Source organism: Pipistrellus hanaki (assembly GCF_964339955.1).
Source record: "Pipistrellus hanaki genome assembly, chromosome: 16".
NCBI classification, from domain to species: domain Eukaryota; kingdom Metazoa; phylum Chordata; class Mammalia; order Chiroptera; family Vespertilionidae; genus Pipistrellus; species Pipistrellus hanaki.
Window position 1 is genome coordinate 30,581,724 of NC_140518.1, and position 20,521 is coordinate 30,602,244.

A 20,521-nucleotide genomic window follows, 5' to 3' on the forward strand; every position below is an offset into this window, starting at 1 on the left:
CATTGTTTGGCACTTACGGTGTGCCAGCAGTATGGTTAGCCTTGGAAAGATGGAGTTGAACAGATATGTTTCTTCTCGTAGGGAGTTCAGGAGGCCCATTAGGGCAAGGGGCAAAGCTAGACAGGTAGGTGGAAGCCTGGAAAAGATCTCAGATTCAGGCAAGTTTCCTATTTAGCAGCACTGTGGATTCACAGTTCAACTGTAGATGCTGTGGGATGAGGCTGGGGATGGAATATATTTTTAAAAATCTTTATTGTTCGCCGAAACCGGTTTGGCTCAGCGGTAGAGCGTCAGTCTGCGGACTGAAGGGTCCCAGGTTCGATTCCGGTCAAGGGCATGTACCTTGGTTGCGGGCACATCCCCGGTGGGGGGTGTGCAAGAGGCAGCTGGTTGATGTTTCTATCTCATCGAGGTTTCTAGCTCTCTCTCTCTCTCTCCCTTCCTCTCTGTAAGAAAAATCAATAAAATATATTAAAAAAAAATCTTTATTGTTCAGATTACAGGTGTTCCCCCCCCCCCCCATAGCTCCCCTCCATCCGGTTCCCACCCCACCCCAGGTCCTCGCCATCCCACTTCCCATGTCCATAGGTACTGTATACATGCATATCAGATCTTTGTCCAATCTCTTTCCACGCCCTCCTCCCCTCTCTGAACTGGATCACCCAGAGCCACTCTGCTTACCCCACCGTCTCCCGAAGTCTTGGTCCTCTGTCCTCTGTTCGCCGCCCCCCCTCCTGAATTGTCAGTCTGCTCCATTTATGGGGATGGAATATTAAGAACACAAGTGCCTTCTCCATCCCTGAAGCAAGATCCTGACAGGCCAACAGGCCACCTAACTCAAATAGTGTTGGGACAGACACATAGATGCTCTTCAGCTGAGTCAGAGACTGTCTTTAATTTATTGACTTTCCTTTTTCATATATTTTGATTGATTTCAGAGATAGAAAGATCAATGATGAGAATCATTAATTGGCTGCCTCCTACATGTCCCATACTGGGGATTGAGCCCACAACACTGGCATGTGCCCTGACCAGGAATTGGACTGTGATCTCCTGGTTCATAGATTGACACTCAACCACTAAGCCATGCTGGCCAGGTTATTTATTGACTTTTTAGAGAGAGACAGAGGGAGGTAGAGAAACACTGATTTATTGTCCCACTTATTTATGCATTCATTGGTTGTTTCTTGTATGTGCCTTGACCTGGGATCAAACCTGAAATCTTGATGTATCAGGACAACGCTCTAACCAATGGAGCCATCTGGCCAGGGCTGGGAGACTGTCTTTAGGAAAAACTTCCTGGTAAAGTTTCTCATTAAGGCCTTCAGAGGAAAGGATGGGATTTGGTTTAATGAGGGCTCAGGGATTAGAATTAAGGTAATGCTCTCGATGGTGTCTTCTTAGGAATTGCTGCTGGGGAGTGGTGAATGCAGTCATATAAACTGTGGCACAGCCGGGATAGAAACTGGACTTCTCATTTTTCACGTTTCCCCAGAGATGTTTGAAGCAACAAACTGCTCCACACTACATTCTGCTTTAAGTGCTCATAGTAAGTGAGCCGGACCAAGATTCAGGCACAGTGGGGCAAGTGGTACTTGACTTGCCCCATGCCCAGCTAAGGTAACAGGGAAAGGACAAAACCAGATGTTATGACCTCCCAGAATAGATGAATAAAGCATGAGAGCAGATAATTGGAACTAAAGGCAGCCTCACCTCTCTCAATTAAAGCTTTTAGACCAGAATGCAGAGGCCTCACTCCTGCCAGCTTGTTTTAATGCCTTGGTTTTGGAGCCAATAGGAGCAGGAGCCTGACCATTCTTAGAACCGTACAGAATCTGATCATGTCAAATAATCAAACCCTCTAAACTCTGAGTCACCCACAAAGTCATACAACAGCTCCCCTTAGCAGATGCTCCCCTACCTACGCTTCCATTTCCGTTCCCCATGCTCCATAGGCTCACTTTCCTACAACACCTCTTCCCCACCCGCCCTGATTTCCCTTGGGGAATGTGACTTGTGCAATGAGACTGTGGGACCAAGTCTCAGCGAGGGTCCCTTCCAAGTATGATGACAGGTAGGACAGACAGGCAGAAAACATAATTTGAAGTATTTTTGTTTTTTTATATACAGAATACAGGAAAGTTTCTGTAAAGTCTAAAACATTACAATTACTATGTACATTGGTACTAGTTGTGGGGTAGGAGAAGACGAGGGAGCCAAGGGTGGGAGGAAGAGGAGAGAAGTGGCAAGAGAACAAAAAAAGGAGACAAAACAGGTTTACGACAAAAAACGTTTTTGCTACAATAGACAATTTGAAGAAAACGCTCTACCACATGTAGTACTGTACACGGTTTTTAAAAACATTGAAAAAATGTCATCACTAGATGTATTTACACAAAATCCAAATACACTTTTCCTTATTCGAAATAAAATAGATGGACAGCCAGAAAAAGGATTCATTTCTCATTTGTCCATAATACACAGTAGCTACCTGTAGTGCAACCGCTGCAGAAAGGGAAAATAACTTGGAGGGTGGGAACCATGGAAGGAGGGTGGGTAGCGATTTTTATATTAAATAAAACAATGATATTGTATAGATTTTGCTGTATGAAAACTGTATTTTTTCTTTTAATATAAAACTATTGTCACTGCCACAAAATAGAACAAGTTTCTGATTATTTTACAACGGCGGGCGAGGGGGAGGGAGCAGCTGGGTGGAGAACGGTTTTGTGTTGGAGGAAGAGTCCAGACCATTGGTCTTCCCCTCCCTGCCCACGCTGTTCCTCAGCTCGGGTCTGCCGCTTTTCCATGAAATGTTGAGTACAAATATATGTGCAAATGCCCCCTAGAACTTGAGAAAAGAAAAAGGATTTTAAAAAACAGTCAAAAGGTTTTCTTCATGTCATGCAAAGATTGTAGTTGAAGGGTTTCTGGTGGAGTATAGAAAAAACCCGGGCTTGGTTTGTGTACATTTTTGCATTGCAGGAGTCTTGGGGTGGGTGAGGCGGGTGATGGGGTGGCCACCAGTCCTAGGGAACGGAGTTGGAGCGCAACACAGGGCCCTGGTGGGGCTTGAGAGAGAGCTTCTCGGCCAAGACCCCATCTTGCAACAGACTGGCATCGCCTTTGGGCTGTTTGGTCGCAAACTCAGTGATGCTGAAGACAAACTGCAGACACCCCAGCTTGATGTAGCTGCCATGGTGCAGTAAGGCCGTGCCTTCCCAGCCGGCCCCACTGCCCCCAATCAAGCTCGAGCTGCTGGCTTTGCAGTTGCAGGGTCTCCGTTGTGGCCCCTGGGCCTGGGAACTCATCATAGGTGCCTCCTCGCTTGGCTCTTCGTCCTGTTTCTGGTGCCGGCGGCGCCCTGGGGAAAAAGGGGATGGTCACCGGAGAAGAACAGTGAGCAGTCCGATCATCTGGGCTGTCTGCCAGAGGACCTCTGTACCTCCCCGTTTTAAATGCTGCGTGACTGGGGTGAGGGATGCTCAGAAAGGACTGGTCAAGTCTGAAGTGCTGTCCACGTAAGTGGGTGCACAGCACTTGGTTCTCCGTGGCCCTCCCTGGGCCCAGGAGTAAGCACGTGGCCAATGCAACCAGGAAGGCAAGAGGCAGCACATCACTGGCAGCAGGCCTGAGCCACCGTGACAGAGCCTTAGAAAATGTGTCCAAAAATGGCAGGCTTCATGGCCACAGGCCTCTGCTCCAACTTACTGATGACACTCTGCACTTTGGCAACAATACTGCTTGGGGGGGTTGGCGGGGTCTTCTCGGAGAAGTCACATGAGTACAGCACGTTGTCCACCGTTGTCCCGTGCTCACTGTAGTTTAACAGCTCATAATGTTTGGTATTCTGAGGAGGAGGAGGGAAGGTAAGATGTGTGGTCTGCTGCGTGGGGCCTGGGCTAAGGGGAGAGAGGACACATGGAGAAGGCTGTGCTGCTCTACCTGGGGACTCGCTTTCTTTCCCCATCGGGCCCCCCTTCCCTGTACTTTTTGTTTGGGGCTCTCCCTCCCAGGAGCAAGCTCCTGCCTTTCCCTCTCCCCTCTCCTTCTCCCACAGGCACGCATCTCCTAAACTCTAAGGGACCCCGAGATCTGCAACCAGGGGCTCAATGGGCAGTGTCAGTTAAAAGGGCCTGAGAACAGGGAAGACAAGCAGCGGATGGTCTCCTTTCTTAGCCCCTCTGGTTGGGACATCCATCAAGTTAAAACCATGTCCCAGGCTCACCCCCTGAACCGCTCTCTAAGGCCCTCTTTTCTCTGACTTTCCAGAGCCAAAGCAGATTCGCCTAGGCTCTCTCCTGTAGCTTCTTCTGTCGTAAGCCCTTCCTTGTTTCACTGTCTCCGGCTTTAATATACTCTCAAAATAAAAAACAAAAACATGTAAACATAAAACAAAAAAGATTCACCCCTTCAGGGAATCCTTCCTTTTTAGACCCTCCCTCTCCTCACTCCTTTTTTCTGCCTCCTCAGCACCGGCTCCTGCTAAAATCACGGGCACATGAGATGACGAAACTCACAGGGTTGCACTAAGAGGGCTTGGTTTCTTTCTATACTATTCCCTTGCCCTGCTTAGCCCCACCCCTCCCCCACCTCAGCTGAGCCTGTGACCCACCTCAGGGGATAGGGTAGCCCTGCTCCTGGGAGCAGCTGGCCATGGCAGAATGCCCTTTCACACCAAGACTCCTCTCCTCCCCAGATTCCCTTCTCCTCACCCAGGGCACTGAACAAAACCCAGTCCCTGGGAGCGGCCTCAGGTGGGGAGAGCTCCCTCCTACCCCATCAACAGCCCTCACCTCATCGTAGAATATGCAGGCGTGTTTCCCGGACACGTAGTTACAGTGACCATAGTTTGTAAGGCACACGTCCATGTCAGCTCCTGCAAGGTGACGTGAATAGAGGAGAGGCGGGCAGAGAACACATTGTTAGGTGCATGTGTGGGGAAGGTGGTGGTGGTGATGGGGGCGGGCGTTAGCTTCTGGGAGGCACTAGGAGACCCCGAGGGACAAGTAGCTCAGGGCCCTCTCCTTGTATTTTTAAACTAAAGCGGATGTCTTTTCCACCTCTTGCTAAAGAACAGTTGTCATTGCCAGCTGATCTGCTTTAGAACATATGGCTGCTGCCCAGACTGGTACAGTGAGCTACTGAAGAGGATGCAATATTTCCTTTTGATTTTTTAAAGTATATTTTTTATTGATTTCAGAGAGAAAGGAAGGAGAGAAATAGAAACATCAATGATGAGAGAATCATTGATTGGGTGCCTCCTGCATGCCCCCTACCGAGGACTGAGCCCAAACCCTGGGCATGTGCCTTGACTAGAGCATCAGTCCACAGGCCAACGTTCTTTTTTTTTCTTTTTCTTTTTTTTAAATGGGGCTTTCCCATCTCCATTTTTTCTTTTTTAAATATATTTTTATTGATTTTGTACAGAGAGGAAGGGAGAGAGATAGAGAGCTAGAAACATCGATGAGAGAGAGAGTCATCGACCAGCTGCCTCTTGCACACCCCCTGCAACCAAGGTACATGCCCTTGACCGGAATCGAACCCGGGACCCTTCAGTCCCCAAGCCGAAGCTCTATCCATTGAGCCAAACCGGTCTCGGCCACAGGCCAACGTTCTATCCACTGAGCCAAACTGGCTAGGGTGAGGACGGGATGTTTTCATGAGAACACAACATGGGGTGCAGGGCCTATAAATCATATCACCTGAAAGAAGGGAAATGCCTAGGCTGGGGGCTAATCTGTCTGTACTTCTGTACAAGGTAGAGGGCTAACTAAAGCTCGGGTATATGTGAGCCCCGTAACTTTTCCCAAGACCTCCAGGGAGAACGGTTTGCTCTCTCCCTGGATATTTTCTTGCAGTGCTTAAATGCCTCACTGAGCAGCAGGCAGAACTTTTACCTCTCCTGATGTCACACTGGACACAAAGCAAAAGGGCCCGAGAACAGGGAAGACAAGCAGCGGATGGTCTCCTTTCTTAGCCCCTCTGGGTGGGACATCCATCAAGTTAAAACCATCTGCCCCTTTCTAGCCTTGAGGGTAAGAGTGTTAGTCTTTAGGGCCGAACAGACTCGGCACCTCCCAGCTGGCTCACCTGTCCCGATGTAGAGGGTTCGGTAACACATGTTCACAGCTCCTCCCAACCCTAAGAGAGGGTAGAACACAGCTCGGGCCTGTACCTCCTTTCTTTGCACTACAAGACAAACAAGGATAGGGTTATTCAGAAACTCAGAGCCTGGCACTCAAATGCAAACCAACAGAACCTATGGCTCAAACATTAACAGAACCCAGACCTTTGGCGCATCGCCTGAAGAACATAATCCCTCTGGATGAGTAACCTTTACCAGTTCACATCTAACACTGGGCTGCTTCAGGGTGAGGCTCTCTGTCCCACACACAGCAGTCCTCACATGGGTAAGAAGGACAAGAGCATTGACAATGGTCACAGAATTTAAGGATGACAGTCCTTTATGAGCTCTTAGCTGCTGGTTGATTTGTCAGGGAAAACTAGCTGATCCTATAGGGAGGTTGTGCATAAAAGGGCACAGACTTTAAGGTGCATATGAATTGCCTAGATCTTGTTAAAATGCAGATTACGATAAGGTGGCGCCAAAGCTCTGCATTTCTAACAAGTTCGTAGATGCTGCTGTTGCTGCTGGTCTGGGGACCAAACTTTTAACAGCTAATGTTCAAAGGGGTATCCTGAGCAGAGTTAACCTCTTGGGAAGAGTTTCCAGGAGGCCAGCCCAACTGTTATTCTGTAATTCTTCTAACTTGAATATTTGACAGCAATTGAGCAGAAAACACTACATACACCCAAAGGCACTTGTAGCTGCTTTCTGAGTCTCAAAGTGGATATGTATGAGAGAAAGTTACAGTGTACTTCCTGGAGTCTGAGCTGAAAGCTGTGGGTGCCATTTTGTATATTTTCTGAGAAAAAAAAGAACCATGGTGCTTTATTAAGCCCATTAAAGGCACACACTGAAAGCTGAGATTTCCACGGAGGGGAGATGGCCGTTCACACAGAGAGGTCTGACGGCGGGGTGTGGTGGCAGGTGTGCGTGCGCACCTTCTGTGTGGTGCCCTCCAGAAGCCAGTGGATGTGCCCCGACACTGCCCGGAGAAGTTTGGACCCGGGAGGGGAAAAGCTGATGTATTCTCTGCAAGGCCAGAAACTTGATCAGCTTCTCGTCCAGCATATTTATCTCGATTTCTATTAACCAAAGAGAAAGATTAAAAAAGCAGCTGAGGAGGAAATGGAATGAGAAGTAAGCTAAGGTTACCGAGCAAATAGTGCAGCAATTCTAAAATCCAGCCAAGAGCTTTTCTACTTCTTTTTTTTTTAGTAGCACAAAGTGATACAAGGATCTTGGCTGGGCACCTCACTAGTCATGTGCAGTGAGAGAGCCCCAGTGCAGACTATACAGATGCCTCCTGCCACTGGGTAGCTGGATTTTAGGTAAAGTGGTCCTAGAAAGGTAGCGCAAGATAAACCATTTGCCTGTGCAGGGGGAAGGGCCTGGACGTCTGATATTGGAGCTTGGATTTCTACCACTCTGTTTACAGAGATCAAGTTCTGCCCTGCTTCTCCTTGATTTTGGGAGCGAGATGCCTCCTGATTTTATTCTGCAAGTCCAGGTGATCTGCCAGGTCTCCAACAATCTGCCTATAGTGGTTTTCTTCTTTTCTCACTGGCCAGCTTGGCTCTGTTCTCTTCACCTTTGATTATGTGTATATGCAGAAGACAGAGATAGAAGGGGCTTTCTTTCCTACACCACTCCCCTCTCCAGCCCTGAGATCAGGCATCCTGTCTGCCCCTTTTTGAGATGAGCTGAATGCTGCGTAGGGACAGCACTTTCACCACAGCAGCTAGTGGCGGAGCAGCAGCTCATTCACTCACCTCCATTGACATCCATAAATGCTCGAAGTGAGTTGGTGAGGTCCACCATGGCAGTAGAGTTGGCTGGGAAAGAGGGTACGGTTAAAGCGCTTCCTATGGATAACGTGCCGGGGCTGACCTTGCCATCTGGGGACGGAGCAGGAAGACTGTTACTTACGTCGCCTGAGGGAAACCCACCGGTACAATCCCCCACTGCCGAGACAGGTCTGGATTTCGGACCCAAGGTGATGTTCCCTTCTCGATTCTCACCCCATAGGCTCTGGAACTCCTAGAGCTAAAAACGTGCGGTGAGGAAGGGCAGATGGAACGACAATGCACCCAGGCATGCAGAAGGCTCCAGAGAACTGAGAACCAGTGAAATCTACTGCTCTGGGGAATGTGGTGGGTAACTTCATTTTCTGAGCCATGACTGCCTCCTTGCTACCTCTACTCATTTAAATAAGTGGTGCCTGCCCCTAAAACCCCTGCCTACTGAAGTCTGACTCACAGGTGAGGAATCTACCCAGGTTGGTACTGAAATAAACAGAGCCAGGAAAAAAGCCTGAGAAGAGGAGCCACCTTGGGATCAGGGGCCCCATGCAGAGAAGTCACAGACACCTCGTTACCAAGACTTCCAGCTAGCTAGGGAGGCCAGCTTCCGTTCAGACAGGAGAGCCCACAGAGGGTTTCAGCAGCATCTGACACCTGGTTCAGATGCTGGGGTCAGCAACCTCGAGGTCCCAAGTGCTGACTGGAGCTAGCTGAGAGTGCAGGTCCACACGAGGTCAAGTATGGACATAAGGGCAAGCTTTTGGGCAAGATTTACCTCTATGGCCGTCCCGCTCTGCAGCAATTCTAAAGGCAGTGTTCCTGACATGGAAGCTCCTTCAAAATAACCTGGCTCTGAGAATCTAATCTCTGGTGTGGATTGTGAACCAGAGGTTATCACTCAGAGCCTCAGTCTGATCACAATGGTTTCAGAGCACATGCTGCCTTCCTCTAGGATGATGGGACAAAACAGGCAGAAGACCAGTGGGAAGGAGGAAGAGACCCAGGCTATAGTTCCAATCCTGCCACTGACTTGTTAGATCACCTTAAAGAAATCACTTAAGCGTCCAGAGCCTAAGCAGTCCCATTGAATAGATTAAGACAAGTTAACATGTACTTTCTCTTCCCTCACAGAAACGGGGGAAGGACAAATAATACAGAGATCAAAGCACTCTGAAATATTCACAGATGTTTTTTGGAAGCTTATTTGTCAGGAAGAGCATAAAATTACTCCAAATCACCCTAAGGCTGAGTAGCACTTACCTGAAGATGGCGCTGGTGAGCAGAAACTTTGGCTGGCTCCTGTGGCCAAGATACTGTCTCCTGCTGCTTGGGGGGGAGTGAGCACCCGGGTGGCATTTGGGGGTGAGCCCAGTGGCCTTGAATCTGTCAACGGAGGTCCTGTCTGTGATTGGACAGTCTTTCTTTGCAAAGTGCTGGTGTTCTCGATGCTGGCACAAGAGCTGGGAATGGAAGGGGGCAGGCTTGGGACAGGAACCAAACTCCTCTGGGGGCAAGAGCTGGGGCCAGTGGCATTCTCTGTCTTCACAATGATGCCGACGGTGTGGTTCTGAAGCCCCCCAGCCGCTGGTGGTGTGAGGGGCCGGGGCCAGCCTTGCCGGTGTGAGAGGCCTGGTAGGGGGGTGTTGGTGCCTGGAAGTCGCCGGGGGTCCGTGGAATCAGGGGGGCTGCTGTAGAGGTGTGGGCCATTGGCTTTCACCTCTGTGTTCACTGGCCCGTTGGCAGTCCCACAGGGGGCTTTCTTGGATTTTTCCGCACAAGAACTGCAGCTGATGTCCTCTAGGGCCGGGGGTTGGTGGGGTGGAGAGCAGCTCAGGGAATTCTGGGTGCTAATCCCTGAGGGGCACGACAGGGGATAGTGGGAAGGTGGAGTAGGTGCCTTGTCAGCTGTTTGCAGGGAGGTGGTGATTGAGCTGTCAGTCACAATAACAGGCTTAATATCAGCCTTCTCTGTCTGTTCAGAGTCCCAATGCGAAGGCATCTGCTTAGCAGATAAATGTTTCAATATGCTGCACTGGAGCGCAACAACACTACAGAGCCACTGTAATGGAAGGAGAGGAGAGGAGAGGAGGGTAAGAGGCCTGGGAGGCGCTGGTCCTTCCTGCCACAGTGGCCAGGGCTACAGCAGAGCTGATAAACACTGTTTCCGAGGTCCCATTGCGAATGCCCAGAAAGGGTGTGCTTGACTCCTGATAGGATTCCATTTCCATTCCCAAGCAAGACTTGTTGGTACACTCAGCAGACAACACCCTGGTCAGCAGAGCTTGGGATTCCCGTCCTGGTTTTGCCCCTAAGGCTCACCTTGTGACCAATATTCAGCAAGTACCCTAAACATCGGCTGTGTGTCCAGCACTATCACCTAGCCTCTCTATGGGTCTACTGAGGTCTTTCTACAAGACAGTTTTGCCCATCTCATAGTGCATTGGGAGACCGATGGAGAGAAGCAGACCAGTTGACTCTGTAGTTCTCTTACTTGCCTCAAGATCTGAGCCAGAGGTTCTCCCTGAAATATTCAACTCTTGGGGGGTGAGAGTAAGGGTGGGTAGGGTTGTACAAGATGGGGATGGGAATGACACTGAGGCTATTTCCATAACAGCTGCAGTGGGATGGAAGATTAGATTTGGAATCCCAGCCCTGCCTTCACTCACCTCTTGCTGCTCTGCCTGGGTGGCTAAGTGCTCAGAGTTCAAAAGGTGCATCTGTGATTCCTCAGGGATCCCATTGCAGATCAGCTCCCCATCCCGAATGGCCGCGGGTGCAATGAGTGGGGGTGGAAACTGGTATTGAGATTTTATAGCATCAGGAACCTGTTCAGAACAGATAGAAGGAGGAAGGAGAGGGAGATGGTGCCAACATGACCAGTTGATTCTGCTCTGACCATGCTCTTCTGTCCTTGGTGCTGATGCCCAGGGGACCATCATCCACTCTGGGGTTCACTGAGGATAAGGTGGCTTGGTGGGCAGCAACTGCTCTATGCCACCATCTCTTTGCCTAACACTAGCTTGAGAAGGCACAAAACTGGAACCAGCAGGCATGCCCCCCACTTTTCTTCATTAAGGTCTAAGGACTGAGGAAGCCAGAAATCACTGCATACTGCCTTCTGCTTTGGTCTACAAAGTGGAAGACTGACACCATCAGGGCTCCAGACTGGTATCCTGGGTTCTGATTGCTTAAGATCAAGTTTGGAAAATAAGTAAACAATATCTGAAGAGATAAAAAGTTAAAATGAGGTCACAGTCACAGTAACATGCTCAGCATGAGGTCTGGCTCCAGATAATCACTCATTCAATGTCAGTTTTCTTCATTCATTCATGACTCATAAAACAATTGAAGACCTCTTTGTTGCACAAACAGAAGACACACTCTGAATCACATCATGCAAGAACGAAAGAGCTACACAAGCAAAGAATCATTCATACATTCAACCAACATTTATTGAGCATCTCCTGAATCTGGGCACAGTGCCAATTTCTAGAGATCCAGATGAACAAAACTCAAGACTTGCCCTTAAGGAGCGCACAGTCTAGTAGGGAAGATAAACACAGAAAAATTATAATACAATGTAATATATCCTAGAATAAAGGCATGTCTAAGTAGCTATTAAAAACATGGAGAAGGCCCTAACTCGTTTGGCTCAGTGGATAGAGCGTCGGCCTGGGGACTGAAGGGTCCCAGGTTCCATTCCGGTCAAGGGCATGTACCTTGGTTGTGGGTACATCCCCAGTGGGGTATGTGTAGGAGGTGGCTGATAGATGTTTCTCTCTCATCAATGTTTCTGACTCTCTATCCCTCTCCCTTCCTCTCTGTAAAAATCAATAAAATGTATTTTAAAAATTTACAAACAAACATGGAGAAGAAGAGAATCATGGATCAGAATGTAAAAACCTAAGAGAAGGTAGGGGAGGGTGAGGGTAAGGGGAGAGATCAACCAAAGGACTTGTATGCATGCATATAAGCCTAACCAATAAACACAGACAATAGGGGGGTAAGGGCATGAATTGGGGGGGGGGGGGGGGTCCAGGAGGATAATGGGGAATAAGGACACATGTAATACCTTAATTAATAAAGAAATTATAAAAAGAAAATAAACAAACCTGGCGAAGAGTGTTTGTTTCTACCTGGGGGACAGAAACTTGGGATCAGAGATTTTATAGGAAGGCAGTTAAGAAGGAACTTCCAGGCGGACCAAGGGGGAATAGGGTAGGGAAGCAGTACCTAAGGCAGACATGTAAAAGCATCTGGTAGATTTGTTAAATATTTTGGGAGAACCAAGAGATTTCATGAGTAGGTTCTTAGGGAGGATAAGGGAAGAAAAAGCCCCAAATGGGTGCCTGTCCTTATTTTATTATTGTTATTTTAATTTAATTTATTTTTATTGATTTCAGAGAGGAATGAAGGGGGAGAGAGAGATAGAAACTTTAACGATAAAAATCATTGATTGGCTGACTTCTGCATGCCCCCTTCTGGGGATTAAGCCCACAACCTGGGCATGTGCCCTGGACCAGAATCAAACCTGGGACCTTTCAGTCCAAAGGCTGACACTCTATTCACTGAGCCAAACCAGCTAGGGCTTATTTTATTATTATTATTATAAACCCTCATTTGAGGATATGTTTTATTGACTTTATTTTTTTATTTTTTTAATATATTTTATTGATTTTTTACAGAGAGGAAGGGAGAGAGATAGAGAGCTAGAAACGTCGATGAGAGAGAAACATCGACCAGTTGCCTCTTGCATACCCCCTACCAGGGATGTGCCCGCAACCAAGGTACATGCCCTTGACCGGAATGGAACCAGGGACCTTTCAGTCCGCAGACCGACGCTCTACCACTGAGCCAAACCGGTTTCGGCTGTTTTATTGACTTTATAGAGAGGGCAGGGAAAAGAGGGAAGAGAGAGAGAGAGAGAGAGAGAGAGAGAAACACTGATCAGTAGCCTCCCGTATGTGCCCCAACCAGAGATTGAGCCCACAAGCTAGGAATGTGGCCTGAATGGAATTGAAACTGCTCCTTTTGATGTACGGCAGGAAGCTCCAACTGACTGAGCCACCCAGCTAGGGCTCCCTGTCCTTATTTCACTCTCAAATTGTCCAATTACAAAATGCTTTTCAGAAAATTTGTGCCCTTGGATTTTCTTCAAGAATAGGGAAACATTTAAAAAAAGAAACATTATAAACGACAGGGTTTTATCAAGGCCTATTGGCCTGTTCATTTCGGTAGCCAGGCTCTCTTCCATACCTATATGGTGAATTATAGTACAGATTTTTCCTAGATTTGTTTAACTAAGGTATGAGGCTTGTTCACCTGTAATATATCTTACCCTCAACTGAAAACACCTAATTTAATTTTGGAAAACTTGTGTTTCCACTGAAGTATAAATATTTACACAGTTAAGAGTTTGTTATCCAACTTTCAACAATTAACATCTTGCTGGTGCTGACACTCACTGGAAATGCGTATGATTAAAAGAAAAAAAAAAAAATCCTCACCAGAGGATATGTTTTTACTAATTTTATTTATTATTATTTTTAAATCCTCACCCGAGGATATTTTTCTATTGATTTTTAGAGAGAGTGGCAGAGAGAGGGAAAGAGAGAAATACCAATGTGAGAAACACATCTATTGGTTGCCTCCTGCACGAACCCTGACCAGGACCTGGGCCAGGGAGAAGCCTGCAACCGAGGTATGTGCCCTTGACTGGAACTGAATCCAGGACACTTTGATCTGCAGGCCGATGCTCTATCCACAAAACTGGCTAGGGCTGTTTTTACTAATTTTAGAGCGAGGTTAAGGGAGGGACAGGGTAGGGGTGAGTGGGGGACATGACTGAATATGTATGAGAAAAATGGCAATTGTTTGCCTCCTGTAGCTGCAACCTAGCTATATGCCTGGGCCAGGAATAGAACCGACAACCTTTCAGTGCATGGGACAACCAATTGAGCTACACCATCAGCCAGGGCTGGAGTGGTGTGATTTTAAAGTATGGCTGCCCTCAAGTGGCCTATTTGAGAACTGCTGATTCCTATTGCTACATAGGACAATCTGGGATTATTTCAAAAGAGAAACATCAGTTTATATATAGTGTTGGGTTCTTTAAGTTAAATGAATGAGGGGATTGAATGATTTATAAGAACCAGCTTCAACACCACCAAATACTCTTCAACACAGAAAATTTCTGTCAATCTCTGTGGACACACTTTAATAACTGTGAAGTACATAAAATGTATTGCTAATATATTAACAGCAGCCTGGGAAAAGAGATTTAACTTTCCTTTAGACATTTTTCCCTCTTAAATTCCTCACTTTGGGATTACTCACTTTCCACATGGCCCTCTGCTTAATCACCCTACCTTCACCTCACGACAGCTCTAGGAAAGGGCCATCTAACAGAAACAGATGGCACTGAGTGCCAGGCGAGGGGCAGTTACAGCAGAGCACATCTACATTTGGTGGAAGGGGCTAAAGAGTGTTCATCCTCAGGAGAACTAGTGACCTGCAGTTTGAATGCCTACTATGGGGTTTGGCATTCATAATCCTGACCACCCTCCTCAAGTATTAAAATGTATAGCCACATTCATTACTTGCTCAGATATCACAGACAAGTCTTCATTTTCCCTATCTGTGGCGTGGGACCAGGGCCCTCTGTCTATCCCATGAAGGAATCAGAACCCACCATCCTGCCTAACCAGGTTGGGACTCACCTTCAAGCTTCTTCTTTTGACCGACTGGAGCACGCGGCGGTTAGGAGGGTGCTTCTTGTGAATTCGGTTCAGGAAATCCACTTTGACGACGTGCTGGGAAATGGTGTCCTGGAAACGGTCAAACACCTGGCACCGATTGCTCAGTGTCATATTCTTTTGGCTCAGCTAGAATCAAAGCAGAAACACTCCTGTGGTGAACCTCAAAAGACATCCGTCTCCCAACCAACTATAAATGGACCACATGGGATTGTCTATCAGGGGTTGGTATGTCAACACTCTTGTCAGTGTTGCATAAGACTTTCTCCCTCAGTCCTGCCCAGTCCAGCAAGGAGCAACTGGTATGTTTCTATTCCCTAGAGTGGCAGGAAATAGTGAATTAGCTAAGAAGTGACCTTCCAAATTCAGCCTCTGACAGTCTTCTGTCCAGCTCAGACCACCCTCTGTAAGTTTACGTGTTTCTTTTCTTTTTCTTTTCGTGTACAGGTTTCTGAGGAGATGCAGGCCTGGGCCCTCAGGAGACTCAGACTTCATTCCTAGCAAGAGAGCCTCTCCCACAGGAAGCAGGACTGTTTCCTACATAGGAGTTCGGCTGACAGCTGGGATTAGCACCCAAATCCTGTGTGCCCTGCCCTATTCCTCCTCCATGGAACTAGGGAGCAAACCCTCTGGCATCCCAGTCTTGTTCTATAGGAGGCAGGAAACTTAGACTGCTCTAAGGGGCCAAAGGGAGAAAAGGTAGTTTGTGCAGCAGCACACAGAAATTATGTCACATTTCCTTTTCTACAACTGGTCCCATACACTTTAATTCAAAAGAAAAAAAAAAAATGTGTGGCAGCTTCCTAATTAGTAAAAGAGGAAAAACCCCTAAATGGCTAATAAAATATTACCCAATTAATAATTTCTCATCTGCTGGAAAGGTGGCCTTTAAGATTCATATTTGGGTAAACTGCTCATGGTTGCTTTTTTTTTTGGCTCAGTAAGAGGCAAAACAAAGACACACACACTGAGCCCCAGAGAGAAGCTTCCTTCTAGATAAATCTTTCTGAACAGCATTAGCTAAATAAAAGGACAAAGCAACTATTTTCTTTCATTTGTGCAAGTCTATAACTGAGGCTCCCTCAGGGCAAAGAGGGAAGCACATTGCCATGTTGAGGGCCAACAGTCATTCCATGATTATCATCATTTGATAGGTGATGTCTTATGCAATAACATTTTTTAATTTGGAAAGGCTGTTCTTATGAGGGACCTGCTCCTCCTGAAGCTCTCTCCTATTCAATCTATGAGTGACTATTCTAAATGCCTATAAGGAAATGTCTTAAATGTCTTTGGAGATAGCAAACTACAGTTCTGTTTGGCTCCAGAAAGCAGTCTGGAAAATGTAACCCAAGACTTCTGGGAAATAAATGATACTCTAACAACATTCATTCAACACTTTAGTTACTCAATACCTATAAGTGTTTTGGCAAGAATTAAAGTAAGAGAAGGGTAAGAACCTCATTTGGAGCCTAGGAAAGATCAGGTGTTCAATAAATGGTTGACTGTCTGGAATATCATATATCCATGCCAATTCTCTGAAGTTACTGCACAGTTAGTTAATTCTTGAGATATAAGAATAAATATCTTGCCGAAACCGGTTTGGCTCAATGGATAGAGCGTCGGCTTGGGGACTGAAAGGTCCCGGGTTCGATTCCGGTCAAGGGCATGTACCTTGGTTTGCGGGCACATCCCCAGTAGGGGGTGTGCAGGAGGCAGCTGATCGATGACTCTCTCATCTATGTTTCTAACTCTCTATCTCTCTCCCTTCCTCTCTGTACAAAAATCAAAAAAAAAAAAAAAAAAAAAAAGAATAAATATCTTAAAATTTTCTTTGTTCCCTCTAAAAACAAGAGGCAGGAAAATATGGAAGCAACTACTGTGAGAGCATTTATTTCCATAGGGTTGGATCTAATATACCCCAGTTTAGGGCGATAACATTTGCTTGATTCACTCTGGAGGAAAATATTAATGAATAACCAAATGCTAGTGGGTTAAATCTGTCTGTGCAGCTAAAATAAGGCATTGTGATAAAAGGCAAAATGCACAGCTAACATATGTCAAAACAATCGGAATTGAGTAGAATGGTCTGCAGAAACCAGGATGGGAGAGATTATAGTGAATTCTCGTACAAAGCTGACCTTATTATGCTTTCTACTGAATCAGTCCACTCTCCACTGTGCCCGCAGAGGACTGAAGAGACACTGCTGAACTTACCACCACATGTTCGATGTGATTTGGACACATCCATCTGCCCAGGGGCATGGCAGTGAGTGGTGGCTCAAGGCAGTCCATGTGGAACAGGAGGGGGCAATAGTCACACTGGATGAGAGGGGCCACGCGACAACTCCTGCAAAAAAGAGATTAGGGCATTTCTGTGGCAAGAGGGGAGAACTCAAAACAACCTCCCCTCCTTAACCCTAACAACATCCTCCTCCCCCAATGACTCAGTTACATTCACGATTAGAAAGATGGATGAAGTGGGGGGCTACCACGCGGCTCTCCATTATTCTCTCCTCTAAGAGAATTGTATCTTGTCAGGAAGGGAATGTTTACGTGGAGTATGCTAAGTGGCTGTTGGAGCATGAATGATCATTGTACCCATTGGGGGAAGACAGCCAACTCTACTTGATCTTTCTACTCCTTAAAAAAAAAAAAAAAAGCATCTACTTCATTAAACAACAACAACAAAAAATACTAGGAACCTTTCTAAAATCTACAATAAGAACTTTTTCTTCTGCGTGAAGCACTCAGAGAAACTGACAACCAGAGAGAGAGAGAGTTGTGCTGGGAAAATGATTTTGTAATGTATCAATGTAAGCATAACTAAAGGCAATTATGTTTTGCCAATTATGTTTTGTAACCATGATACTCCTTGGGTCCTCAAGATTCACTGGAGCCACAGTTTGGGCTCAGAGTCCTGCCACTCAATCTAGTCCCCTATAGTGGTGTGGAACATTTCATTTTCACATTTTTTCCCTCCTGTTATCCTGTCCTTCTAACATATCTAAACAACAAGTTCACCTCCAGTAGCAGCTGGTTCCTGTCATTGAGAAGATCCTATTTGAAGAAAACCAGTGTCACAGGGAAGCTACAACTGGGGCAACCTAGAGGCTTTTGGAAATCATCCAGTCTAATACATACCGTGGATACCTGTACTACTTTTAAACCAAACTTTAGCGTATTAAAAATTATTTGTTATTTCCAGGGACTTGTGTTGCTGCTGGCTAGAATTCTTCCCGATAGGTAGTCTAAATATTTCATACTTTAGTTTAATTTCAACTCCTCTTGTTTTGCCTCTACAGTTTATAATATTTGTTAAAATATTCAAGGCTCTAATCAGTCACTCAGTCTCTGCTTTCAGATGATCAAAATATGGATTATGTACATGTAACATACATAGTTTGAAAGAGGTGATGAAAGAGAGAGAAAAACATCATTTGCTGAATATGAGGAAAAGCCCCTTAGTATGGAGGAAAAATACCTGTTACACGTGAAGCAGACTTTGACCGGTAAGGGAACGAGACCATTATGATCTAACTCATGCGGTGTCTTCTTAACGTTTTTACCTGTGGTTTCCTCCTTTCTTCTTCTCTTGCTAGAACCTAGAAGAGAAATTGGTGGTGCTGAACGTTCTCTAGGTGCAGAGTTCCTGGCCTCAGATAGGGACACAACAGTAAGTGAAAAATCTCTTAAAAAAAGCATGTGCTGTGGCCTAGACATGGATCTCTTTCTGGGCCCCCCTGGTCTGGTTTCAAGTGAGAAAAAGAATTAGAAGGGAGACTGAGACATAAGTCAGAACCTTGATCAGAAGTCACTTGTTCTGTGGCACAATACCTCTAAAGGTTTTGTAAACATGAGGTGGCCAGAAGCCTATGAAAGATAAATAGGTCAAAAAGCCTGTTCTATGGAGGTAGATGAGGAAAACTGCAATTTTACTGCATTTTAACAGAAATCAGAAAAGCTTTGATTCTGCATCCTACTGACAAGTAGGTTTCTTAAGTGTGCCAATTTCACCCCATCTGGAAGAAAAATAAGATCTAGAAGCTTCATGGTATCAAGAAGAAGCCATAACTCGATTAAACAAACAAATAAAACATAAGGAAGGTAATTTGGTAGTATCTATCAAAACTATAAATACAGCCCAGTTGGCATGGCTCAGTGGTTGAGCGTTGACCTATGAACCAGGAGGTCATGGTTTGATTACTGCTCAGGGCACATGCCTGGGCTATGGACTTCATCCCCAGTGTGGGGTGCAGGAGGCAGCCAATCAATGATTCTCATCATTGATGTTTCTATCTCCCTCTTCCTTCCTTTCTGAAATTAGTAAAAAATATACTAAAAAAAGAGAAAGTAATTTGTCTTAAAAACAAAACAAAACATCCCACAACTATAGTTTTAACTCAGCAATTCTATTATTAAGAATTTATCCCATAGACACACACCCACAAGTATACAATGATGTATTTCAGAATTATCTGTTGAAGCACTATCTATAGAAACAAAAGTTTAGAAAAAACCTGAATGCTTATCAACAGGAAATTAAATAAATTACAGTGCCTCTATATGATAGATCATTATACAATCATTAAGAGAAACTGAGTAATGTCTATATTCATATGGAAAGATCTCTATCCTGAGCACATTGTGAAGTAAAAAAAAAGCAATGTGTAGAACAGTATATCAAGTATACTATTTAAAGGGGAAATAATGAGCATATATCTATATTTGCTTATACATACACAAAGCAATTCTAGAAGAAACACACAAGAACAAATCAGTGGTTATCTGTGAGGGGTAGGAAGGTGGAAACTAGGCAAATGGCAGGCAGAAGTAGGAGGGAAATTTTTCAATGTATGCCTTTTTATATTTTTTTGATTTCTGAACAATGTGAATATATTACCTTTTTAAAAAAAGTGATACTGGGAAGGGTGGAAATAGAAAATTGAATAAGCACTATAAAAACTAAAACCTTCAAAGATCTTTCCAGGAAGAACCAAGAACAATATGCGACAGTAGCTATACAGTGATGCCATAGGCAGCACTCCTCTTTGGCTGGAAATAATCCTTTGGAAGGTGGAGTGGGGGAGGAGATATAATGGTTTGGCTAACCTGGTAGTGCAGTGGTACAAGTCAGTTCATTGGGCAACTGGAATTGGGTGGGGTTCCGCTCCATGGCGGCAGCAATCAGCAGCTCAAAAGGCCGCCTTAGCTGGGGCTGCACATAGTCAGGCTCTACTGCCACTGGCTCCTCATCCACGTCAATGATGTCCTCATCGACGTCGTTCTGCTCAGAGGTGGGGGTCTCTGTGCTGGCATTGGACGTGGGCGTGCCAGGCCGGCTGGCTCTTCTCTCCAGGATCCGGGCATGGGCCATAGCCTTGAGTTCAGTTTTGCTAGCTGATCTGTCCAACAAGTCCGTGTCACTGCTGGGGGATGTAGTCCGTTTGCCAGATTTGTCCACCAGTCCGTTAACATGGCCCAGCTCCTTTTTCTGTTCTCGTTTCTGTGCAAATGAACAGGAGGGCCCATCATATAAAGTACCACAAAAGAGAAAGAAATAGGGACTACAAAATCCTATTAGACTATAAACCAAAATTATGAAAGTCACAGATTCATCTCCCTGGGGACTTGGCACACAGTCCTGTTGAAGATGACAAAATTATAGCTGAACCAAAGCTGGCAAAACTATTGTAGCAGGGAATCACCAAAAGGCATGGAAATTAGAAACTATTATATAAATCACAAATTATTTCCTCTAAGTCATCATATGATACAGAATATCTCTATACAAGTAGAGGGTAACGGAATAAACAACACAGTGAGAACAAGCTCAGTGA

At 45.8% G+C, this 20,521-nt stretch overlaps 1 protein-coding gene across 5 annotated transcripts in view; it reads right to left on the reverse strand.

The window, feature by feature from the left end:
- Positions 1-2,100: 2,100 nt before the first annotated feature.
- PHF12 (PHD finger protein 12) overlaps positions 2,101-20,521 on the reverse strand; it is a 42,327-nt gene continuing 23,906 nt past the window's right edge. For all 5 annotated transcript variants that reach the window (XM_084862869.1, XM_084862871.1, XM_084862872.1 and 2 more), the window contains 12 exons: positions 19,794-20,187; positions 18,166-18,286; positions 16,899-17,031; positions 14,649-14,813; positions 10,596-10,754; positions 9,190-9,988; positions 7,900-8,025; positions 7,069-7,212; positions 6,094-6,192; positions 4,797-4,879; positions 3,712-3,850; positions 2,101-3,364 (listed from right to left, as the gene is read on the reverse strand). In XM_084862869.1, coding sequence (XP_084718995.1) covers positions 3,030-3,364; positions 3,712-3,850; positions 4,797-4,879; positions 6,094-6,192; positions 7,069-7,212; positions 7,900-8,025; positions 9,190-9,988; positions 10,596-10,754; positions 14,649-14,813; positions 16,899-17,031; positions 18,166-18,286; positions 19,794-20,187 — 2,697 coding nt within the window. In that variant the 3' untranslated portion in view covers positions 2,101-3,029. The remainder of the gene's footprint in view (positions 3,365-3,711; positions 3,851-4,796; positions 4,880-6,093; positions 6,193-7,068; positions 7,213-7,899; positions 8,026-9,189; positions 9,989-10,595; positions 10,755-14,648; positions 14,814-16,898; positions 17,032-18,165; positions 18,287-19,793; positions 20,188-20,521) is intronic.